The 26,282-nt window shown below is 41.2% G+C and overlaps 1 protein-coding gene across 1 annotated transcript; it reads left to right on the top strand.

Annotated features, from left to right (window-relative positions):
• Nucleotides 1-1,942: 1,942 nt before the first annotated feature.
• Nucleotides 1,943-24,821, top strand: LOC131914749 (zinc finger protein 26-like). The gene is made up of 5 exons (XM_059267376.1): nt 1,943-2,146; nt 17,507-17,592; nt 18,972-19,098; nt 21,384-21,472; nt 21,674-24,821. Exons 2-5 carry the CDS (start codon nt 17,590-17,592, stop codon nt 23,153-23,155), a joined length of 1,701 nt encoding a protein of 566 aa, XP_059123359.1. The 5' UTR covers nt 1,943-2,146; nt 17,507-17,589; the 3' UTR covers nt 23,156-24,821.
• Nucleotides 24,822-26,282: the final 1,461 nt, after the last annotated feature.

Here is a 26,282-nt window from a genome sequence, read left to right as displayed (position 1 = left end):
TTTTTATTTTTATTTTTTTTAAATTCTGTGGATGAGAGAAAATACAGTATTTGTCACTCTGGGTCTGGCTTATTTAGTATGCATTTTAGTTCCATCACTTTCCCTCCAAATTACCTAATTATTTTTTCTTTATGACCAAATAAAGCTCCATTCTGTGTATCAAGTGTCCTCCCCCTATTTTATCATTGTACATATGTGTTCCCCCTGTGTTGGGGTACCCAAGGGGGCTAGAAGAAGGTATTGGAATTCCTTGAGCTGTAGTTACAGGTTCTGAGCCACCCAACAGTGGTGCTGGGAACCACTCTGGTCCCGTGGAAAAGCAATCCTAGCTCCTGAGCCATCTCAGTCTGTTTATTAATAAACACCTAAGCTGATTTTTTAACTTGGCTACTTTCAATAGTGTTACTGTTAACATGGGTGTGCAGACATTTGTATTATGTGCTGACTTGCTTCGTTTGGTATATACCCAGGAATGGTACAGCTGAATCACATCATAGTTCTGCTTTCGGTTGTTTGGGCAACCTCCATACTTACTTCTGTTCTCACCAACAGTGTATAAGGATTGTGGCCCACCTCACCCACACCACGTCTTGTTTTTTGTTTTCTTGGAGAAACCATTCTGAAAGGGGGCAGAGGGAATCTTAGTGAAGTTTTTTTTTTTTTTTTTATCCCTGATAGCCAAGGATTTTGAACATTTTTTCATGTGTTTATTGGCCATTTATATTTTATTTTGAGAACTAATTATACAATTATTTTTCCTAATAATTCATTTAAAAAGATTTATTTTTTAGATGTACATGTGTGTACCTGCATGAATTTATGTGCATCACACATATGTAGGTCCCCAAGGATGCCAGAAGAGCACATAAGATACCCTGGAGCTGGAGTTACAGGCAGTTGTGAGCTGCCTGATAGGTGCTGGGGATGGAACCAAGGTCCTCTGCAAGAGCAGTAAGAGATATTGTTTAGCTATCTTTCTAGTCCCTTGATTAATATTTAATATGATACACTGGGTTGGTGAAGGCCAGAGCCTGAGGTACTACAGGGTGTGAGGAATGTTTTCTCTAGTCCTGCCATGAGGTCTACAGTAGAGGGATCCACTCTCCTCAGCTTTGTCAAAGGACAATTCCATGAGTTCAGAAGAGCACAACTGGAGTGGCCTTCTTCACATAGATGGTCTGCTTGGACAACATAACAGTTTGAGTTCTGGAGCACAGCTCGACAGAAGCAATCTCAATAGCATAGCTCCTATATATTGTGACAGAACCCTGGCTGCCAATGTAGTCTATTGATAAGGCTAATATTTGCAGGAGCCAATAACTGAGTCAAACGTGTTAACTAAACTCGGGTTGTCTAAAAAAAGCCGGAAAGTACTCATGTCTCCAGCGACCTCCTGTGTCTTTTCATATCAGTCTTGGTCTGGACTCCTGTGCACTGGGTCTATCCCGATAGGACAGAAAACTCCAGGTCTCAACTGTTGGAATGAAGACAGTGTCCATATAAAAGAGAACTCATGATGTAAAAGGCAGAATGATTAAACAGGATTTAGTTCATTTTATGGATCCCTAGGCTTAACACTACAGCTAATCAACTCAAGAGCTGTGTGTGGACGACCTGCGAGCACACTCTCTTCTAACCTTTCTGCTGTCTGACACGGGACCTGCCACTCGAGTCCCGCTAGTGGATGATCCCACCCACAGTCCGGTCCACCCTTGTAACTGTGACCTCAACTTTGTGGGTCTGTTTCTGCCTCTCTTTCCTGCAATCAGTTAATCGAGGGCCAACTGCACCTTCGTGAGTGGAAATTTTAATGTCTTTGACCGGCTTACAAATTACGGAACCGGAGCCAGAGCTGGACCCCGAAACGGTCCTGCAGCCCTAGGCCGGAAGCGGAAACACGGTCGGTTGTTGCCTTCAGTCTTTTCCGGGGCGGACTCTGGGATTTGTAGTTCCTTTGCTTCCCGGAGGTGGTGTCCGGCAGGCAGCTTAGGTGACAAGGGTCGGGCCCCTCGGCGTTTTCTCGGACTGCGCGGGAGAGCGCGACCCGACCCGTTTTCTCCCGAAAGGAAAAGAATTTACTCCTATTTGGTTTTGATCTTAAGTCCTCTTCAGGAGTTGGAGGGTCGGAAGTGTTCACGTGGTTGAGGTGAGCGTCTTTTCGGCTTAAGGCGGTTGTGGATGCTGGGAACCCAATCGAACCCAGGTTCCTCTGCAAGAGCAGTGCGCACACTCCGCTGAGCAGACTACAGCCCCAGCAGTGTATCTCTTAAAGTAAGAAAAATGCATTATTGCTGGATGTGGTTAGACACACTTGTTCCAGCACCGAGAAGGCGGGGGTTGGAAGTTCAGGAGTTTGAGGCTAGCCTGGGCACCATTAAAAAATCTTGTTTCAGCAAACAATGTTACTAATAAGTAGCCTGAGTAAAACTAAAATTCTCCACAGGTCCTCTGTGAATGACAAAAAGAAATGAAAGGAAAGGACATGACTGCTCCTAGGTGTGGTGGAGTAGAAAGTTTAATATAGATATGTGGGAGAGCAAGCTAGAGGCACACACAGCTGGGGGAGTCCAGAGTGGACATGACCAGACTGAGCTGGGCCATACTGGGAGAGGGGGAGGAGAAGGTAGGGGACAGACAGGGAACCAGGTACAGCAGACAGGAGGCCAAAGGTACAAAAGATTAGGGTAACCAAAATGTCTGGCTTATTTAGAGAAGAGCCTCAGGGAAAGGGCAGCTCATCCCCGGGGCTGGAGAGTTCAGGGTAGAGGGCAGGGTATGCCAGCCATACCTGTAACTGGTAGGGACTGAGGGATGCTGGGAGAACCTGGCAGCCAGGTGCACTTTGATATGTTAAACAGGTACCTCAGCCATTTGTCCCAAGGTTTGAGACTTAACACTGGAAGAGTGGCCAGTGCTCTTAACCACTCCGCTATCTTTCCAGGCCCCAAAGTATACTTGTTTCTTATTAAGTCTCTTCTGCACATTCAAGGTTCATATCTTGTAATTGCTTATGTCTTGCTCTCTGAATTGAGAGCAATTGCTTTTGTCTTGTCCTTTTGTCTTTTGAATGAGTCATTCATTCATTCATTCATTCATTCAGAAGAATCACCCACTTTGAGTTTGTTCTCCTTTTTTGCTTATTTGTTTTTGTGGTACTGGCAAGTGAACCTAATGCTCTCAAGCTTTCAAGGCTGTAGCCCCAGTCCTCCTGTTGTATTTAATTGGTTCCTCTATTTTTTGTTTTTCCTGTATCTGGTTGCTTAAAGCATGGAGACAAATTTCTACCTGGAGCTATTTTTTTCTTTGAAGACACTTTTATGTTATATTTATGTCTGTTTTGCCTGCATGTATGTATGCATGTATGTATGTATGTATGTATGTATGTATGTGTGTGTACCATAGATGTGCAGTACTGGCCAGAGGAAGCTGAATCCTTGGGAACCAGAGTTACAGAGAGCTGTGAGCCACCAGTCACCAGTGTGGGTGCTAGGAATTGAACTGGGTCCTCTACAAGAGCAGCCAATGCTCTTTAAAAAATATATATATTATTTTGTGTGTATGGGTGTTTATTTTTTGACCAGAATGTCTGTCTGTGCACCATGTAAGTGCAGTGCCCTTGGAGACCATTAAAGGACATCCTATCCCCTGGAACTAGAGTTGCAGATGGTTTGTGAGTTGCTCTGTGGGTGCTGGGAGTCTAACCTGGGTCCTCTGGAAGAGCAGCCAGTGCTCTTAACCACTGAGCCGTCTCCTCCAGTGCTCTTAACTATTGAGTCATTTCTCCACTCCCAACCTAGAACTATTCTTCGTCCAGAAGAGGGTATTGGATTCCCTGGACCTGGAGTTGAAGATGGCTGTGAGCCGGTATGTGGGTGCTAGGAACTGAATTCAGGTCCTCTGGAAGAGCAGCCATTGCTTTTAACCACTGAGACATTTCTTCAGCCCCCTACCCCAAGTATACTTTCTTCTTTGTTTCTTACTAAACCATCTAACTAAGAGGATGCATTTATTATTACAATTTAATTAGGATTATAGAAGTAGAGGACAGTATTATTTTCTGCTTTAGGATGTAAGTAGTGAACACAAGAAAAAGGAATGTTTAAATTGACAACAAAAATATAAGTAGGAGGGGCTAGGGAGGTGGCTTGGTATTAGGAGCAGTTGTTGCTCTTGCAGGGAATCTGGGTTTGGTTCCCAGAATCCACATGGTGGGTTACAGTCATCCTTAACTCCAGTTTAGGGGCTCTAACACCCTCCTCTGAACTCCTGAGGCACCAGGCCACACATGTGCACATACATACAGTCAGGCAAAACAGTCATACACATAAAATAATATAAATTTTAAAAAACTTAAAAATATATAAATAAGAAAAGAGATGAGATGATAAAAGTCTTCAGGAATTGCAGCTTATGTTTATGAAGAGAGACAAATGAACCAGGGATTACTCTGTTTGATACTTGAGTCATTTTCTGTGTGTGGGGGGAAAAAAGCAAAAAAATATTCTTCAATCAGGTAACTGGCAGAGCCAATAAAAGGTATTCAATTGATGTAAATCAGGAGAAAACAACAGAGCAAGAATGTAAATTTTCCACGGATAGGAAATTAAGTAATTAGAATCCTTAGCTGAGCGTTAAGCTCACTGTGAGTAACAGAAACAAGAAATATTCTGACAAGGACTTGTTTTGTATAAATAGACATGGATTTTCCTTTATATTTTTGTTATCTGTCAAGAACGTTCCAAGAGGGTGTGTGTGTGTGTGTGTGTGTGTGTGTGTGTGTGTGTGTGTGCTAGAGAAGGAAACAAGAGAGCCTTAAAGCCCCTGGACCAATATTTTTTTTTTTTTTGGTTTTTTTCGAGACAGGGTTTCTCTGTGTAGCTTTGTGTCTTTCCTGGAACTCACTTTGTAGACCAGGCTGGCCTCGAACTCACAGAGATCCACCTGTCTCTGCCTCCCGAGTGCTGGGATTAAAGGTGTGTACCACCACCGCCCGGCACCCCTGGACCAATATTACAGTCAGCTGTGACCCACTTGCAGAACTGAAGCTGGATGCTTTATAAGAGCATTGAGTGCTCTTTTTTTTTTTTTTTAAATTTTTTAATTTGTTTTACGTACCAACCACAGATCCCCCTCTCATCCCTCCTCCCCCTCTGCCCAGCATCCCCCCACTCATCCCCCCATCCCTTCCTCCATAAGTGTAAGGCCTTCCATGGGGAGTCAACAAAGCCTGGTACATTCAGTTGAGGCAGGACTAAGCCCCTTCCCTCTGCATCAAGGGTGAGCAAGGCATCCTACCGTAGGTATTGGGCTCCAGAAAGCCAGCTCATGCACAGGGATAGATCCTAATCCCACTGCCAGGGACCCCTTAAACAGACCAAGCTACACAACTGTCTTGCTTATGTAGAGGGCCTAGTCCAGTCCCATATAGGCTCCACAGCTGTCTGTCTAAAATTTGTGAGTCCCTGTGAGCTTTATACAGTTGTCTCTATAGATTTTCCCATCAAAATCTTGACCTCCCGCCCCCTTGCTCATAGAATCCCTTTTCCCTCTCTTTGACTGGACTCCTGGAGTTCAGCCTGGTACTTGGCTGTGGATCTCTGCATCTGCTTCCATCAGTTATTGGATGAAGGCTCTATGATGACAGGATATTCGCCAATCTGATTAATGAGGTAAGTCAGATCAAGCACCTTCTGCCCTATTGCTAGTAGTCTAATCTAGGGTCATCCTTACGGATTCCTGGGAATTTCCCCAGCACCAGGTTTCTCCCTTACCCCATAATGTCTCCCTCTATCAAGATATCTTTCATTGCTCTCCCACTCCATCCCTTCCTCAGCTCGACCATCTTGTTCCCTCATGTTCTCACCCCCCATTCCCTCCCCTCTGTTGCCCCCATCATCCCCAGTTTACTCATGGAGATCTCATCTGTTTCCCCTTCCCAATATGATCCATGCATCATCCCTCTTAGGGTCTTCCTTGTTTCCTAGCTTTTCTGGAGCTGTGGGTTGTAGTCTGGTTATCCTTTGCTTTACATGTAGTATCCACTAGATGGTATGAGTGAGTACATACCATGTTTGTCTTTCTGAGTCTGGGTTACCTTACTCATGATAATATTATCTAGTTCCATCCATTTGCCTGCAAATTTCATGATGTCATTGTTTTTTACTGCTGAGTAATACTCCAGGGCATTTGGGTTGTTTCCAGGTTCTGGCTATTAAGAATAATGATGCTATGAACATAGTTGAGCAGGTGTCCTTGTGGTATGATTGAGCATTCCTTGGGTATATGCCCAAGAGTGGTATGGCTGGGTCTTGAGGTAGATCGATTCCCAATTTTCTGAGAAGTCACCATACTGATTTCCAAAGTGGCTGTACAAGATTGTACTCCAACAGTGGAGGAGTGTTCCCCTTACTCCGCATTCTCTCCAACATAAGCTGTCATCAGTGTTTTTGATCTTATCAATTCTGACAGGTGTAAGATAGAGTATCAAAGTTGTTTTGATTTGCATTTCCCTGATGACTAAGGATGTTGAGCAATTCCTTAAATGTCTTTTAGCCATTTGAGATTCTTCTTTTGAGAATTCTCTGTTTACCTCTGTAGTCCATTTTTTAATTGGATTGTTTGATATTTTGATATCTAGTTTCTTGAGTTTTTTGTATATTTAGGAGATCAGCCTTCTGTCAGATGTGGGGTTGGTGAAGATCCTTTCCCATTCTGTAGGCTGTTGTTTGGTCTTATTTACCATGTCCTTTGCCTTACAGAAGCTTCTTAGTTTCAGGAGGTCCCATTTATTAATTGTTGCTCTCAGTGTCTGTGTTACTGGTGTTATATTTAGGAAGTGGTCTCCTGTGCTAATGAATTCTAGACTACTTCCTAATCTCTCTTCTATCAGGTTCAATGTAGCTAGCTAGATTTATGTTGAAGTCTTTGATCTACTTAGACTTGAGTTTTGTGTATAGTGATAGATATGGATCTTTTTGCAATCTTCTACATGTTGACATCCAGTTATGCCAGCACCATTTGTTAAAGATGTTTTCTTTTTTCCAGTGTACAGTTTTGACTTCTTTGTCAAAAATCAGGTGTTCATAGGTGTGTGGATTAATGTCAGGGTCTTCAGTTTGATTCCATTGGTCCACGTGTTGGTTTTTATGCCAATACCAAGCTGTTTTTATTACTATAGCTCTATAGTAGAGCTTGAAGTTAGGGATGGTGGTGCCTCCCAGAAGTTGCTTTATTGTAATGGGTTGTTTTAGCTATCCTAGGTTTTGTTTTGTTTTTGTTTTTTTTAAATATGAAGTTGAGTATTGTTCTTGCGAGGTCTGTGAAGAATTGTGTTGGGATTTTGATGGGGATTGCATTGAATCTGTAGATTGCTTTTGGTAAGATTGCCATTTTTACTATGTTAATCCTACCTATCCATGAGCATGGGAGATCTTTCCATTTTCTGATATCTTCTTCAATTTCTTTTTTCAAGGACTTGAAGTTCTTGTCATACAGGTCTTTCACTTCTTTGTTACCCCAAGATATTTTATATTATTTGTGGCTATTGTAAAGGGTGATGTTTCTTTCTCATCCTGTTTATCATTTGTATATAGGAGGGCTACTTTTTTTTTTTTTTTTTTTTTTTTTTTTTAGTTAATCTTGTATCCTGCCACATTACTGAAGGAGTTTATCAGCTGTAGGAGTTTCCTGGTAGAATTTTTGGGGTCACTTATATATATTATCGTATCATCTGCAAATAGAGAAAGTTTGACTTCTTCCTTTCCAATTTGTATCTCCTTGATCTCCTTTTGTGGTCTTATTACTCGAGCTAGAACTTCAAGTACTATATTGAATAGATATGGGGAGAGTGGACAGCCTTGTCTTGTTCCTGATTTTAGTGGAATCGCTTTGAGTTTCTCTCCATTTAATTTGATGGCTTTTGACTTGCTGAAAATTACCTTTATTATGTTTAGGTACGTTTCTTGTATTCCTGATCTCTCCAAGACCTTTATCATGAAGGGGTGTTGGATTTTGTCAAAGGCTTTTTCAGCATCTAATGAGATGATCATATATTTTTTTTCTTTCAGTTTGTTTATATGATGTATTACATTGACAGATTTTCATATGTTGAGCCATCCCTGCATCTCTGGGATGAAGCCTACTTCATCATGGTGGATGATTTTTTTGATGTGTTCTTGGATTATGTTTGCCAGTATTTTATTGAGTATTTTTTGCACTAATGTTCATGAGGGAGCTTGGTTTGTAATTCTTTCTTTTTTATATCTTTTAGTGGTTTGGGTATCAAGGTAACTGTAGCCTCATAGAAAAAGTTTGGCAATGTTCCTTCTGTTTCTATTGTGTCGGACAGTTTGAGGAGTATTGGTATTAGCACTTCTTTGAAATTCTGGTAGAATTCTGCACTGAAACCATCAGGCCCTGGGCTTTTTGTGTTTGTGAGATTTTTAATGAATGCTTCTATTTTCATAGGTATTATAGGTCTATTTAAATTGTTTATCTGATCTTGATTTAATTTTAGTGTGTGGTACTTATCCAGAAAATTGTCCATTTCTTTTAGTTGTTTTTTTTTTTTTTTTTTTTCCCAAGACAGGGTTTCTCTGTGTAGCTTTGAGCCTTTCCTGGAACTCTCTTTGTAGACCAGGCTGGCCTCGAACTCACAGAGATCCATCTGCCTCTGCCTCCCGAGTGCTGGGATTAAAGGCATGCGCTACCACCGCCCGGCTCCATTTCTTTTAGATTTTCCGATTTTGTGGAGTACAGGTTTTGAAGTATGACCTGATGATTCTCTGGATTTCTTCCTTGTCTATTGTTGTGTCTCCCATTTTGCTTCTGATTTTGTTAATTTGGATATTCTCTCTGTCTTTTTGTTAGTTTGGATAAGGGTTTGTCTATCTTTTTAATTTTCTTGAAGAACCAACTCTTTTTTTGATTGATTTTTTGTATTCTTTTGTTTCTGTTTTATTGATTTCAGTCCTTTGGTTATTTTCTGGCATCTACTCCTCCTGAGTGAGTTTTGCTTCTTTTTGTTCTAGAGCTTTCAGGTGTGCTGTTAAGTCACTAGTGTGAGATTTCTTCAACTTCCTTTTGTAGGCATTTAGAGCTATGAACTTACCTCTTAGCACTGCTTTCATAGTGTCCTATAAGTTTGGGTATGTTGTGCATTCATTTTCATTGAATTCTAGGAAATCTTTAATTTCTTTCTTATTTCTTCCTTGATCCAATGGTGATTCAATTGAGCATTATTCAGTTTCCATGATCTTTTAGGCATTCTGTAATTTTTGTTGTTGTTGAAATCTAACTTTAAGCCATGGTGGTCTGATAAAATACAGGAGGTTATTCCAATTTTTTTTTTTTTTTGTATTTGTTGAGATTGGTCTGTGACCAAGAATGTGGTCAATTTTAAAGGATTCATGGGTGCTGAAAAGAAGGTATATTCTTTTGTGTCTGGGTGGAAAGTTCTGTAGATGTCTATTAAGTCCATTTGAGTCATAATCTCTGTTAGTTCCCTTATTTCTCTGTTAAGTTTTTGTCTGGCAGATCTGTTTATTGGTGAGTGTGGGGTGTTGAAGTCTCCCACAATTAGTGTGTCGGGTTTGATGTGTGATTCAAGCTTTAGTAATGTTTCTTTTATATATGTGAGTGCCCTTGTATTTGGCGCATAGATGTTCAGAATTAAGACTTGATCTTGATGGATTTTTCCTGTGATGAATATGAAATGTCCATCTCCATCTCTTTTGATTAATTTTAGGTTGAAGTCTATTTTGTTAGATATTAGGATAGCTACACCAGCTTGCTTCTTAAGTCCATTTGTTGAAAAGTCTTTTCCCAACCCTTTACTCTGAGATAGTGTCTGTCTTTGAAGTTGAGGTGTGTTTCCTATATGCAACAGAAGGATGGATACTGTTTTCATCTCCATTCTGTTAGCCTGTGTCTTTTTATAGGTGAGTCCATTGATGTTAAGGGATATTAATAACCAGTGATTACTAACTCCTGTTATTTTTTGGTGGTAGTGTGTATGTATTTCCCTTCTTTGGGATTTACTGCTATGTCCTTATCTATTGCCTGTGTTTTGTGGGTGCATCCAACTTCCTTAGGTTGGATTTTTTCTTCTAGTGATTTCTGTAGGGTATGGATTTGTGGATAGGTATTATTTAAATCTGTAGTTCCTGTTCGTTTACTCAGATTTTCCCATTCCAGCATTCCTTCAGTTTGTGTCTTCATTATTGCCTCTATTTCAGTTTTCAGGTCTTGAACTGTTTCCTTCACCTGTTTGATTGTGTTTTCTTGACTTTCTTTAAGGGATTTATTGATTTCTACCATTTTTTTTTGTTTGTCTTTTCTTCCATTTCTTTAAGGGAATTTTTCATTTCCTCTTTAAAAGCCTCTCTTATCTCCATAAAGTCATTTTTAGGGTCGTTTTCTTCTGCTTCTTCTAGGTTGGGATGTTCAGGTCTTGTTGTAGTAGAACCGCTAGGTTCTGGTGGTGCCATATTGCTCTTTATGTTATTGAATGTATTCGTGCACTGACATCTACCCGTTTCTTCTTCCAGTCTGTGCAAATGGTGTCTGTGTCTTAGGGAGTCGCTTTTGGTCCATATGGCACTGGCAGTGTTTGTATCTCAGGGAGCTGCTGAGATCTCCAGGGGAGGGTGGGTTTGGGGAACAGGTTGGGGCTTGTAGATTCCAGGGTCCAATGTGGGGTGGTGGTAGTCAGGCTTACCCACAGGAGCCTTGCCTGCTGGCCTGCAACTGAGACTGCAATGGGTGGGGGTAAGGGAGCTTGGGTTGTTCTCCTGGGCCTAGGGCCTAGAGTTTGGGGTGATCGACTGTGACAATAGTTACTCACCTCTTGGTCCAATTGGAACTGGCAGAGTCTGTGTCTCAGGGAGCAGCTGAGGTGTTGGGGAATGGGTGGGTTTGGGAATGGAGTGGGTCTTGTAGATTACAGGGTCCGATGGGGGTTGCTGGTAGTCAGGCCTGCATGCAGGAGTCTTGCCTGCTGGCCTACAACCAGCAGTGAGTGCTTTTAACCACTGAATATCTCTCCCCACCCCCTGAAGAGTATATGTTTGTTTTGTTTAATTTTATTGTTTCAAGACAGAGTCTCACTATATAGCCCTGGCTGGCCTGGAACTTACTATATAGATCAGCTTGACTTCAAACTCATAGTGATTTGCTTACCCCTGTCTCTCAAGTGCTGAGATTATAGGCATATGCCATCTCACAGGGCTTGAAGGAGAGTTTTAAAGTAATTGTCCAGTAACTCATAAATCCAAAGTTGAGACATTCTCTTGACAGAACACCAAGCAGTACGGTGAGTGCTTGACCTTTGGTCAAATGTTTTATTGTTTTGGGTCCTGTCCTTCGTTGTGGATATCCTTGCCTGCTGGCCTACAACCAGCAGTGAGTGCTTTTAACCACTGAATATCTCTCTGGAATGGAAAGAACAGAGTCCCGTTATACTCCATTACATGATGGTCGGCAGTGCCGTTTGTATAGTCTGTGCATTCCCATTAGTCACTCAATTAATCTTAAGGGACAACTGGTGTTCTAGGTAGTTAAATGTTCTAGGGTAGGGGTGGTTTTCTTCAGCAACTTGACAATGTCAAGTGACAGGGCAGATAAGCCCCTGCCTAACTTGAGGTGTAATATATCAGAGGATCCAAGTTTGTCTCTCAATTTCTTGTCAAGTTTAGATGTTTTTTCCTTATGGAAGGTAATAGGCTCAGGGTCTGATATCTTCTGTTTCCATGAGAGCCTCCATAATTTGCCATTCATTTGTTGTTTAGGTGGTGAGTAGCAGGTCAGTACTGACAGTTTCTTGTATTAGAATTCCTAGACATGCCTATTGGCCTCATCACATGGTTCAAAGATTCTAAGAGGCATTAACAAAGCTGACTAATGGTCCTATAGTGAAGAACTGACCTTCCTCCCTCACTCCCTCTTTCCCTCCTTCTTTTCTTCTCCCTTCCTACCTGTTCTTTCCTTTTCCTACATTTTTGAACTGCCAGATCACTTTAATGTCTTTCTGATTTATCTTATGAACTATTGCCAATGGGAGGTAATGAGTCATTGCAGTTGTTCTGAAACTGTGGTTCTTTTGTTATTTGGTGGAGAACAAATAGAGGAAATGGAGAGAATGAGCACACTGCTGGTGTCGGTTACACCATCAGTGAAAAGTAACTCCCCCTTTTTAGTAATAAATCTAAGGGCCAACATAAACCAGGTTCGAATGGTCTAAAAGGAGGACTCTGAAAGAGGCTTTGCATGGAGGATTACAGAGGCCCTATCCCTCTAAAGGTTGTGAAAAAAGGTCCGAGAGGGAATGTCTCTCCAGACTCAAGCACCACAGGCGTCCCCATAGTGCAGGAATCAATGGACCGTGCAGTTTTTTGAGGGAGCAGAAATGGGTAAGCGCAAGGCTGTTACTGCACAACCGCTATGCAACAGGGCATATAATCCAGGCTCTCGGGATTTTGGGGTACCATGGTCCCCAGCCTGTGCAGTCCCAGCTGCACTCCAATCATGCCTTGAGTGAGCCTTTTTCCCACACACAGGTGCAGCCTCCCCCGAGTGAAGGGGTCTGTGTGGGGCATCTCTGTCGGGGGAAATTTCAACCCTGGAGTCCTGCATATCAAAGCAGTGGTAATGAACCTGGATCTGCCTGGCTGGCAGGTCTGTTATTTGGCTTCGGATGAACCAAGTGAGCCAGGAAAGTGCCCATGGCCCAAAGGCAAGGACCAGGAGCAGGCCTACAACAGGTCCTAGGAGGGAGGGAAAAAGGGTTGTTAGCTAAGGGAAGTTGGAAAAACAATTCTAGAACCACCCAAGCTCTTATTCTCCTTTTCTCTCTCTCTCTCTTTCTCTCTCTCTTTTTTTTTTTTTTCTTTCTAGTCCTTTTCTAACCTTCCATACTGTCCCTGACTATCTTGGTGTGGTCTGTAAAGAAGCAGCATTTCTCTTTGAGCCCAGTACAAAGGCCACCCTGTTGTAGAAAGAGGAGATCCAGGCCTCTCCTGTTCTGTAAAACTACCTCAGCTAGGGAGGAAAGGGATGACTGGAGGGCAGAAATTCCCTCTTCAAATTGAGCAATATAGAGCATGAGACTCTTAATCTCAGGGTCGTGGGTTCGAGCCCCACGTTGGGCGCCAGTTTGCCCCACCTGCAGGGCTTCAACGGGTTCTCGACCACCCTAAGGATGGAATGATAGGGACAGGAGATACAAGGAAACACACCAAGTCTGGATTCTGATCAAGGTGCAACTTTATTTTTCTCCAAGAGGGTTTATATAGTTTCTGCAGGGTGGGGGGAGCAAGAAGCTGTCATCTGCATAAGGTGGGGCAAGCTAAGGATGTTTGCATAGGATGTTTACAGGGTGAAAGGGTCAAGGGCTCTGCCTCAATGTCCTGTTGCTAGGCAACCTGACTGTAATATGATCTAGTTCCCTGTCTTATGGGGGTCTGTATTTTTCCACTAACTAGAGATTCTATCCTTGTCCCTGACAAGTAACAAGCACCGAGTTCATGAACCAGTCATGTTTCTCCTGAAGTATATTCTGTTGACATCAAGCAATGTGCCAAACCTGGAGTTAAAGATTATGCTGCAGATGTCGCTAGCTTACAGTGGAAATGGGAAAACATGAAAGGCCACCTCTTCATATAAAATGGAACAAAAACATAACTTCAAGGAGAATAAAGTTTTAGTTTTTCTTTTTAAATATCACTTGATTTATTATTGTATGCATGTGCATGTGCCATGGTGCATATGTGGAGGTGAGAGGACTGTTTGCAGGACTCAGTTCTCTCTCTCTCTCATGGGTTCTAGAGATTTAATTTAGACTGTCAGACTTGGCAGCAAGTACCTTTACCTGCTGAGCCATCTTGATGCCACTTTCTCATTTTTGGAGACAGGGTCTTGCTGTGTAGCCAGGCTGGCCTCAAACTCTTGACCCTCCTGCTTCTACTTCCCAGTGCTGGAATGACATACAGGCTTGTGTAACTGTGCCCAGTTAAGTTTTAGTTTTTGTCTCAGGCTGCTTGGTTAGCATACTGGTTTTTCCACTGCATTCTACATTATTTGATACTTCTCTTGATGTCACAGTATTTTTTTTTTAAAGTTTTAAAAGATTTTACGTGCATTGATGTTTGACCCGCATGTATGTTTGTGTGAGGGCATTGGGTCTCCTGGAACTGGAGTTACAGACAAGTGTGAGCCTCCATGTGGGTGCTGGGGATTGAACCCAGGTCCATGTGGGAGAGCAGCCAGTGCTCTCAACCACTGAGCCATCTCTCCAGCCTGATGTCACAGTGTGGAGCAAGTTATTTGCTACATAAACTACTTAAAAGTGAAAATTTCATCTTATGTTTTGTATTCACTTTCTCCAAAAGAACTCATTATTTCATTTCCACACTGTATGGAGATGAAGGTCTGTGTGCTTCTTCAGTTTTAAGGATAGATATTGGTCAGAATGGTAAGCAGATGTATATAATTAAGTGTCCTTAAATGTCTGAATATTCCCTCCAGGCAGTTGCCATGTACCACAGAACAGAGAGACATCTGGGCTGCCAGAGCCACAGCAATCTTTGGGCATTTCATCCAGAAGTTTTGGTTTGTTTGTTTTGGTTTTTTGAGGCAGAGTTTCTCTGTGTTGGTCTGGATATTCTAGAACTCACGCTCTAGACCAGGCTGGCCTCAAGCTCAGAGATCTGCCTGCCTTTGCCTCCCAGGTGCTGGGATTAAAGGTGTGCACCATCACTGTCCAGCTCATCCAGACTTTTTAACACAGAATCTGAAGCACTTGCAGCAGATACAACAGCTGAGTCTCAGGAGTGCTGACAGGGCTGCAGTTGAAGTCACCTCGCAGAGAGCCTGCCACACTTACCTGACTTCCTTCCATTGAATCAATGGAGCCTGAAACCAATTCTCCCAGGACAAGGACCTGCTGCTCTGAGCCGGGGGAGGGTTCTCAGCTGCATTGTCCTCTGCAGCTTGCCATACCTATAAGTAACACCCTGGAAGGTCATTGGTCACCAGCAACCTAGTGTCTGGCATGTGCTTTATAGGTCAATCTGAAAATCCTCCATGGGATTCTGGGAATAAGCCCTGGTTTTCCTTTACAGAGAGTCTGAGAGGCAGTATTAAATGGAAAAATCTCATTTTTCCCCCAAGTAACAAAGTCTTTTGTTACTAGTCCACTCAAGAACTCTAGTAGCTCCTGAGAGGTCAGATGATGGAAATCTTCATACGAGCATATCTTAGTTAGGGTTTCTATTACTGTGAAGAGACCCCTATGACCACAGCAACTCCTATAAAGGAAAACATTAAAAATTGGGGCTGGCTTACAGTTCATTATCATCATGGTGCGACATGGTGGCTTGCAGGCAGATGTGCTGGAGAAGGAGCTGAGAGTTCTACATCTTGATCCACACGCAGCAGAAGGAAACTATACCACACTGAGCATAGTTTGAGCATATAAGACCTCAAAGCTCACCTCCACAGTGACATATTTCCTCCAACAAAGCCACACCTCCTAATAGTGCCACCGCCCATTGGACCAAGCATTCAAACACATGAGTCTATGGGGGCCATACCTATTCAAATCATCACAAAGCACAAAGACTTCATCAGCTGGTCCTCTGCAAGCTCTATAGCAACAGTCATTCCTATCCTTTGTTCCTTCCTTCCTATTTTCTTCCTAGTGATCCTAGTGCAGTTCTTAGTAGCTAGGGTTACAGGTGCTTGTCATTATGACTGGTCTCCCTAGTCCTTCCAGGGTCTCACTATTTATCCCTGACTAGTCAGTAACTTTCTGTGTAGATCATGCTGGCCTCAAACTCACAGAGATCTGCTTGCTTCTGCCTCTAGAGTGCTGGGATTAAAAGTATACACAGCTAGACATGGCCTCAAAAATCTTACTTTAGTTAATAATTGTATATGTATGTGTGATGTATGTGCACATGTACCTATTTGTATGTGAGGGGGCACATGTGTGTATGGTTGCAAAAGTGTGCGTGTGTGTGTGGAGACCCAAGGTTGATGTTGGGCATCTTCCTCAATTGCTCTGCACCTTATATATTGAGGCAAGGTCTCTTGCTGAACCTGGAGCTTGCCTTTTCTGCTAGTATAGTTAACGAGCTTGCTCTTGAGGACTCTCTGTCTCTGTTGCTTCTACCCATTGGGATTACAGGTCAGCTGCCATACCCACTGTCCTAGTTCGTGTTTTATTGCTGTAAAGAGACACCATGACCACAGCAACTCTTAGAAAGGAAAGCATTTGATTGGGGCTGACTTACACTTCAGAGGTTTAGTTCATTATGGTCATGGTGGGTTACATGAATGCATGCAGGCAGTCATGGTGCTGGAGGGATAGCTGATTGTTCTAAGTCCAGATCAGGAGGCAGCAGGAAGGGAGCATCACTGGGCCTGGTTTGAGCTTCTAAAAACTCAAAGCCCACCCTTAGTTACACATTTCCCTTACTTAACAAGGCCACACCTTCTAATAGTGCCACTCCCTATCAGCCTGAGAGCACCTGATGTAATTTGAGTCAGAGATTGAGTAAACCCATGCTATGTTGCTAATTGATTCAAAATTAAATAAAAGTGAAATTATATTTTCCTCCTTCTTTTTGCCCCTATGCTTTTTCCTTGAGACAGTGTCTTGTGTAACCCTGAGCTCCAGAGGTCAAGTAATCTTACCTCAGCTTTTTGTACACCTAAGATTACAGCATACATTAGAGGGGCCAGGGCTCCTGGTTTGTTTGTTTATTTAAATTGAGAGCGTCTCTTATGTGGCCCTGGAGCTTGCTCTATTGACCAGTCAGGCATCAGGTACAGTCCTTTTGCTTCTGCCTCCAATGTGCTTGGATTACAAGTGTGAGCCACCGTGCCTGGCTCGCTGCTGTTTTAAAATCACCAAGTAGTCTAATGCCAGAGCATGGTGTTATAAGACTTACATTTTCTCTATCAGACTTCAAAGTTTAATCCAGTCTGATATTTTGGGAATAAAATAATTGGAGGGCTAGTGGGATGGATAAGTGGGTAAGGATATCCAAATGACCTGAATTCCATTCCCAGGACTAAATATATTAAAAAACAATAGAAAGAACAGAATGAGAGGGCAGAACTGGTCACTGATAAGTTCAGTGTAGTTGGAAGCGTGAGTGAGTGTGTGTGTGTGTGTGTGTGTGTGTGTGTGTGTGTGTGTGTGAAGAGAGGCGGGGGGGGGGGGGGAGATGTGTACATGCATGCCACCGTATAAGGGTAAGTTAGAAGACAGCTTTCAGAAGTCTGGTCTCCTATAATGTGGGTCTTGGGTATCCAAACTCCGGCATCAGGTTTTACAGTGAGCACCTTTACCTACTGAGCCATCTCTTTGCCCTCACTGTGTTTATATTTATTTTGAAAACAACTGCAAATAGGACTACAATTTTTTTTACCTCTCACTGATTTTTAATTTCTTTACCTTTTCTGTCCTGAAACTGAAATTTGTTTTTTGTTTGTAAAATTTCAGAACAGGAAAATATTTTAGAAACAATCCCAAACATCTAAGATATCAACAGGATTTGCTGAGGACGTATTTCCCGAGACATACAAATGGTAAGTTTAACAAAGGATCTCTTTCTGTGTGTTGTCATTGAGCTACACTGTCAGCTCCTAATGTTCCTTTCTTTTTAAATTTTCTTTCCTTTTGCTTATTCTAGGGTTTCAGTATGTAACCCTAGCTAGTCTGGAACTTGCTATATAGCCAAGATTGGCTTTGAACTCGCAGATCTCTGTCTCTCCCTTCCAAGTGCTGTAAAGATGTGAACCACTAGGATATCTAGGATATATATTTTCAAGACAGGATTTCTCTGTGTAGCCCTGGCTGTCCTGGAATTCGCTCTGTAGACCAGGCTGGCCTCGAACTCAGAGATCCACCTGCCTCTGCCTCCTGAGCACTGGGATTAATGACATGAAGCACTAGGATAGTTTTTATTTTGTACATTCACAGAAGACTAAAGAATTCCAGTGTAGAAAATTGAGACGTGGAAAGTTACTTGAGAAATGAAATTCATACAAGATGGAGTGATGTTTCTGAAGAGGTACTATAATAATGAAAAATATAGAGGTTATCTAAAAATAAAATTGATTTTATTAGTATCTTTCCAAAAGGTGTGATAATTAGATCAACAGAGAACACATTTCCTTGTGAGTAAAACTGTCCCCAGAGCTCATCAGAACAACAATGACATCAAAGAACATCTCAAAACTAAGTCCCTGGTTGGATTTTCCTGGGAGGGTGTGTCTCACATTGGTGAGAGATTACCCTTAAAGAGATTACCTTAGTGTTTTAGTAACCACGCTAGTCTTAACTTTCCTGGTACTGATAGCCTAATTTATTTTTCTTAGTGTTATAGCAGATGATAAGGAAGATGCAGATATCTTTCTCCAAGAATGCATTCATACATCATTAACAAATTTTCTTTATAGATTTTAATTTTATGTGTATGAGTGTTTTGCCTGTATATATGCATGTATACCATATATATGCCTGCTGCCCATGGAAGTCAGAAGAGAAAGGTGAATCCTCTTGAGTTACAAATAGTTGTGAACTACAGTGTGTATTCTAGGAACCAAATCCAGGTCCTCTGTAAGAGCAACAAGTATTCTTAACTGATAAGCCATCGCTTGTCCCATATTTATCAAGTCTTTGTATTGTGCTTATGAGTATTTACAGTATAGATCAACAGGCTGTGAAGAGCTCCCTGTGTAAGTTGTAGAAGTATAACTTTGTGAGTAAGTGGTTCCAAAAATCAGATGATTGATTATATGAGGTCCTCAGAATGAGTGTGAATAGAGATGTCTTGGTATCATTGAACTCTGGCATAGAATATGGGAGACAGACTCCTTTATAGTCATGTGGGTAACCTTTGCATTTCTCCAGTGAACATAAGTGATGTCACTTTGCTCAAATTGGCATGCGTGTGATGGTTTAGGACTCAGTGACCTTTGAAGATGTGGCTGTGTACTTTACCAAAGAAGAGTGGAACTTATTGGATGGATTTCAGAGAAACCTCTACAGAGATGTGATGCTGGAGAACTACCAGAACGTGACCACAGTAGGTAAGACCGTCATTATCTCCTGTATCCTTTTAAGGAAGAAAAGTACGTTTTTTTCAAGATTGATGATGTAACTGTGAATATAATGGGAAACAATAGAGACGTTGTTATTACTCTAGAACATTTTAATCTGTTATTGGCAGTTGTCAAAAATGTGGTTTTAGAGTTAGTAGCATCACTCTCATTTCCTTAGAAATGTACAACTTTATACTCTATCTTTGATATACTACATCAGAAAAATCTTCATTTGTCTTCCTGTTTTCACTATTTTCCCATGTGAATGTTTCACTCTTAATGGTAACAACTTGCTGAGCATGATGATGCACCTTATAACCCCAGCATGCAGGAGGTTGAGGCAGGAGGACTGCTACAAACTCAAGGCCACCTGACCTATATAACAAGTACAAGGCCAGCCAGGGCTGCATAGCAAGACAGTGTCTCAACACAATCAAAACAAACAAAAAACTAAACAACTATTGGTATAGTCATTTCCCATGATATTGAAGATCTTTCTCCATTTCTGTTACATCCAATTTGAAGAAATCTTGGTAATGTTTATATCTATTTTTTTCTCCAAGACAGGGTTTCTCTGTGTAGTCCCAGATGTCCTGGGGCTCTGTAGACTAGACTGTCCTTGAACAGCCTGAGTGCTGGGATTAAAGGTGTTTGCCACAGTTGCCTGGCTTTACTATATGTTTAGGGCTGAATGTGATATCAGGAGTCAAATATAGCCCAAATAATGAGTATTTGCATTTTGAACTATTCAAAACTAATTCTAGGAGTTGGAGAGATGACTAGGTGTTTAAGAGCACTTGCTATTTTGTAGAGGGCCCAGGTTCAGTTCCTGGCATCCACATGGCAACTCATAACTATCTGTAACTCTAATCTCAGAAGATCTGACACCCTCTTCTGGCCTCCTTGGGAATCTGCATACATATGGTATACATACATACATGTAGGCAAATATTAACATACATAAAATAAAAATAAATCTTTATAAAAACAGTTCTAGGGGCTGGGGATGTAGCAGTATTTGTAGAGTAATTGTCTAACATACACAAAAGGTTCAGTTCCCAGTACTGCATAAAACTAAACATGGTGTTGCATGTCTATAATTTCAGTACTTGGGAGATAGAGGCATGGATCAGGTATTCAAGGTTGTCCTTGGCTACATAGTGAGTTCAAGGCCTGTCTGGGCCACCTGAGACCCTATCTCAAAAAAGATAATAATTCTCATGTTTCATTAGAAATATAATTTCTCTTTCATGGGAAGCTTTGTTATCTCTTTTGTCAGCCTCTGTCATTGATATATCATTTCCCATGTATAGGAGTTCAGCTTGTCAAACCCAGCCTGATCTCTTGGTTGGAGGAAGGAAGTAAATTTGTTGACTACAGTGGAACAAGGCAGTCTCCAGGTTGAGCATGGGTTAAAATGATTTCTTATCGACAAGTTCAGCATTGTTTTGAAGTACTAGGAAGCTTTTTCAGAAAATGTTTTTTTTTTAAATTTTTATTTTATTTGCATGAATGTTTTGCTTACATATATATCTGTGCACCAGGTGTGCAGTGCCTGTGGAGCCCTGGGACTGGAGTTACAGAGAGTTTTGAGCGGCCATGTACGTGCTGGGAATTGAACCTAGGTTTTGCGCTCTTAACTGCTAAGCCTTCTCTCCAGCCACAGGAAATTTTTTTTCATATATAATACATTTTATTTTGAGCAAATCCATTCTCAATGCCACTGATGAAAAAACTTTAAAAGAGAGTTGATGAGATGCCTCAGCAGGTAAGGAAACTTGCTACCAAATTTGACTACCTGAGTTTGATTCCCTGAACCCACATGGTGCAAGCCTATATTTATGTGTACACATGCACACACACAAATGCATACAAAATAAACAAATAAATGTAAAAACCAAAAGACCAACTTAAATCTGAACACTGAAGTCCTTGGACTTCAGGTTTTGAGATATTTTCAGCATCTCTAGTAATTTTTTTTCTAATCTCCAACCTTGTGCCATGCCATGTATGCATGTATGCACACATGCTTGTGCACATACACATTAAGTAAATAAATGTAAAAAGAAAAAAATTGTTAATTGTATTTTGACCCTAGATCCTTATGACTGTCAAATTATAGCATTATATAGTTGAATTTGATTATATAATCAATATGTTTAATTCTATCTTTGCTTTGTTAATTTAGCATGTTTAATATCAGAATAAATACTTAACATCCCATTTTGTTGTATAAATGTTTGTATGTGTATTTTTTTAATGTTTTATTTCAGAAAGGAAAATGGAACTTGAGACAGAACTTCAGCTGGACAGTTTTTGGTCAGATATATCAAATGAGACACAACTGGCAAGATTAACAAAGGTATTTTTTTGTTTCCAAAGTCAGAGAATATTTGGAATTCTGTGATATTTCTATGCATGAACAAAATATCTTTGAGAGAAGTAGTCTTTGCCCACAGGGACCTGTTTCCTAGCATGAAGCTTTGTGCTTTAGGGTTACCCCAAGAATGTCCTACATAAGTCTGAAAAAATTTTTAGTACTCATTCATCTCTTTTTCAACAGGCAGGAAGCCACAATGGAGGGAAGCTCTTTGATTCTAAGAGGGTTGGAAAATTCTTCAGTGAACACCCATGCCTTCAGACATATATGAATATTTGTAATACAGAAAAGATTTCTGAATATAATTGGCATAGGAAAGACTTACTTCTTTTAGTCAAGAAAACCTCTGCTGAAGAGAAACTTTCTGTGTTGATTCGATGTGAAGAAGCCTTTGCTCGGACGCCAAGCATTGCTTACCAGAGGACATGCATTCAGGACAATTCCTTTGAATCCAGTGATTTTGGCGAATCCCTTGTTAATCAGTTGCAACTTAAGGCACACAGCAAAGCCCACAGTAAAGAAAATCTCCGTGAATGGGAGCAAAGTAAGAAAGCTTTTACTCAGTCCACAAATTGTTCTGTTTTGGAGAAATGCTATGAAGATAAGGAATGTGGAAAAGCCTCTACGGCACACTCAGGCCTTACTACACATGTACAAAGTCATAAAAGGCAGAAGTCATATGAGTGCACAGAGTGTGGGAAAGTGTTTGGTAAATGCTCAGGACTTACTGAGCACATGAGAAGTCACACAGGAGAGAAACCTTTTAAATGTAACCAATGTGGAAAGTCTTTTGCTTCTTCATCCTATCTTACTGCGCATTTGAGAACTCATACTGGAGAGAAGCCCTTTGAGTGTACAGTCTGTGAGAAAGCGTTTACACGTTCCTCCTACCTTCGAATTCACATGCGAACTCACACTGGAGAGAAGCCCTATAACTGTAAGGAGTGTGGAAAAACCTTTGCTGTGCGCTCGTGCCTTAATAAACATTCCCTAACACACACTGGGGAGAAGCCTTATGATTGTAAGGAATGTGAGAAGGCATTTACTAGCTTTTATCAACTAACTGAACATATGAAAATTCACACTGATGAGAAACCCTTTGAATGTCAGGTGTGTACAAAATCATTTAGGAATTCCTCATGCCTTAAGAAGCACTTCCAAATTCACACTGGAATAAAACCATTTCAATGTAAGGACTGTGGGAAAGCCTTCAGTGGACGGACTAGCTTTACCACACATGTATTGACTCACACTGGGGAGAAGCCATATGAGTGTAAGGAGTGTGGGAAAGCCTTCAGTACATCCGCAGGCCTTATTGAACATGTACGAAGTCACACAGGAGAGAAGCCCTTTGAATGCTATCAGTGTGGAAAGGCCTTTGCGTCTTCCTCATATCTTACTGCACATCTGAGAACTCACACCGGAGAGAAGCCATTTGAGTGTACAGTGTGTGGTAAAGCATTTACACGTTCCTCCTACCTTTGTAGACACATGAAAACTCACATTGGAGAGAAACCCTATGAATGTAAGGATTGTGGGAAAGCCTTCAGTGAGTGCTCATACCTTCACAGACACATAAGAGAACATACGCTGGAGAGAAACCCTATCTGTATTAGCAATGTGGGAGAGCATTCACCAGCTTTTCTTAACTCACTTAACATATGAAAACTCATACTGGTGAGACGCCTTTTGAATATCAGATATGTACAAAATTTTTTAGAAATTTGCAGCCTTAAGATGCACTTCTGAATTAACACTGGACTAAAATTATATCAATGTAAAGAGTGTGGAAAAGCCTTTGGTGGCCACACTGGCTTTACTACACTTGTACTAACTCACATTGGGGAAAAGCCATATGAATTCAGAGAATGTCAGAATGCCTTCACTTCTTTCCTCACATCTTTAACATCTAAGAAGTCACATAGGAGAGAAACTCTTTGACTGTGACCTGTACTATGTATATAAGAACCGTGGGAAAGCCTTTACTGAGCACTTGGCCATTAGTAAACAGTTAAGAACACATACTGTAGAGAAACCCCATGATTATTAGGAATTGAGAAAGCTTCTACTGTTCATACTTCAGTGGATATACACTCTAAATGGAAAGAATATGCAAAAGGCTTCACTTATTCTTCTGATCATATGGAATATAAATAATCACAGAGTGAAACTCATGTAAAGAATGAGGAAAGTGCATTAAGAAGTGTGCACATTTTTGTATTCACATTATTAAGCTCAGCACAGGTAGTCAGTTGTCCTAGAAATAGCTTAACAGATGGACTGCTCTTCTTGAGTTTGGTTCCCATCACCCACGTTGGGCCACTCATAACCATCTGTAACTCCAGCTCTAGGGAGATCTGGCTCTGGCCTCTGTGGGCACTTGCATTTGCATGTGCCTCATACACAGATATACACATAATTAAAAATGAATCCTAAAATACACGGGGGCCTCACACTCAAGAAGATCTATGAATGTAGTGAACTTGGAAAAGTAACTGGAGTCTACTCACAGTCTGTCAAGTAGGAGACTATACAGTGTAACATGGAAACTTGATTATCATCTCAGGCTTTGCTTAGTATGTGAACAACTGCAATAGAGCAAAGCACTATTGATATGTGATATGTGTAGCAGTTATGTGCCTGCTAAGTAATTTAATGTTCACCTGTGATCTCACAGTAGAGAATAACTTTAAGAAAAGAAATACTAGAACTAAAAAAATGTATTTCACTGCCTTTGCTAAATGTGATTCACACAGAAGACAAATTATGTGTATGGATTATGGCAAATGCTTCTATATGTTCTGAAATCTTGTGTGCTCACACAGCCATGGATTTTAGGTGTCCTTATAGGTGTACTTTCAATGTTTTGAATACCTCAGTGTATGTGTACTAATCATTTGTGTTGTATTAGTTTTTGGGGGCAATTGAAATAAACAGCTATTCACCCCAGGTAGGGCACTGATCACAGATCAAAGAAACTATTCCATCCAAATAGAGCTTGATGAGCCACTGAACTTTTGGGGGTTACTTACAGGAACAAGGGTTAGGGGTTTCTGGTGGTTTGAATAAGAATGGCCCCATAGGTGCATATATTTGAATGCTTAGTCACCAGTGAGTGGCATCATTTGAGAAGGATTTGAAGGTGTGGCCTTGTTGGAGGATGTGTTGGGGTAGGCTTCGAGATTTCAAAAGCCTGTGCCAGACCCAGTTTCACTCTGCCTATGGATCAAGATATAGAAGTCTCAGCTACTTCTCCAACACCATGTCTGTCATCATACTGCCATACTGCCTGCCATGATGATAAGGGACTGACCTCTGAAAATGTAAGCCAGCCCCCAATTAAATACTTTTTATAAGACTTGTCTTGGTTATGATGTCTCTTCATAGCAGTAGAATAGTGACTTAGACGGGGTTACTTTCAGGAGCATGGGTGATTCAAAGGCAGTTGTGCCACTGTGGAGCCCCCCCTGGAATTGGTGATGATTCATGAACGCTGCATTCTTGAACCTCCCTGCTCATTCTTCAGGCAGTATCCATTGGAGAGTCTCTACGTAGTAGTAGTTTGTTATTATAATCTTTATAAAGTGTCCTTGGGAATCTTGTAGCTTTCTGAACTTCCTGAATCTTGTTTCACTAGCTTCTTGAGTTTTATGTATCTTTCCTCCCTCTAAAAAGAAAGGGAGAAAACAGATGCACAACCTTTCATCTAGCTCTTACGTTCTTTGCATCTGCCCTTATACAATGTTGTCTGAACTTTGGGGGTGATGTATAGATTCTGGGTTATTTTCGTCTGTTTACAGCTGAGCATTGGTCCACTAGGCCACTCTAACAGTCACTCTTGGCAGCTTGACTAGTTAGGATTCTCCATAGTAACCATTGCCCTCTGCAAAAATGAAGCTTCCCTCATCGGTGTGCAGTAGCCTTAAATCCAATTATGAAGCAGTTGATAATGCTCACAGTAGTCACGCCACTATTGATTCCCTTGTGCACACATCCCCTGACGTGTTAGTAGTAAAATACTCAGAGTTCATATCTCTAGGACTGTTGTTAAAGTTTTCCAGCAGCCTGTACTATCGCTGATACTATGAAAGCCAGACACCAGGAAAAGATATCCCAGCTCCATTGTAGCCTGATTTCTCCATGTTCTGCAGTCAGAGCATGTATTGGTCTTCAGCAGTAGGAAATTATCTAATTTTGGCACACAACCAACAGCCATAGATCTTAATGGCTTGTGGGGATTCAAATGATTCACTGGCCATCAACTCCTAAAGTAGCTCATCCTTGGCACTGGGATTATTCACTCAGCACTCTTGTGCTTTATTGGAGTGGCTCTTTTCATTTGCACATGGTGTTTTGTTGAAAGTCTTAACCTAATTTTACCGTACTTTTTGATGCTTTTCCAAAAGGTTTGGCAATGTGTAAGGAAACTTTTTTTTTTTTTTTTTTTTTTTTTTTTTTTTTTTTTTTTTTAAGATGGCAAGATCTCTGAAGGCCTACTACTGTGTACTCTAAATAAGTGCCAGTTGAGCTTGGATGGTTAAGGAAATACCAAATACATTTGCAATGTCCAGTGCACCATGAAAGATCCCATCACTTCTGTCATGTTTACTTGAGAGAGCAATACGTTAGGTTCACTGGGATTGCTTTAGAATATGATAGTCTTAGTGGAACAAGCATGAACTGTTAAGTCAGGCCCAGAACCAAGAGGCAGCAGGGCCATGCTCTAGCCTGCTGGGCTTGCCACTGGAGTCAGCTTCCTGTGCTTGCAGGTCCTAGGCCAGCCTCATGGCCC

This window comes from Peromyscus eremicus, chromosome 7 (assembly GCF_949786415.1).
Source record: "Peromyscus eremicus chromosome 7, PerEre_H2_v1, whole genome shotgun sequence".
In the NCBI taxonomy this organism is placed as follows: Eukaryota; Metazoa; Chordata; class Mammalia; order Rodentia; family Cricetidae; genus Peromyscus; species Peromyscus eremicus.
Note: the sequence above shows the minus strand (reverse complement) of the source record. Positions and strands in the feature narration are given on the sequence as shown.

Excerpts from the sequence above, each read along its gene's own strand:
- LOC131914749 (XM_059267376.1), top strand. Across the intron at positions 19,099-21,383 it reads CCAGAACGTGACCACAGTAG|AAAGGAAAATGGAACTTGAG; the intron begins GTAAGACCGTCA and ends GTTTTATTTCAG. Across the intron at positions 21,473-21,673 it reads AACTGGCAAGATTAACAAAG|GCAGGAAGCCACAATGGAGG; the intron begins GTATTTTTTTGT and ends CTTTTTCAACAG.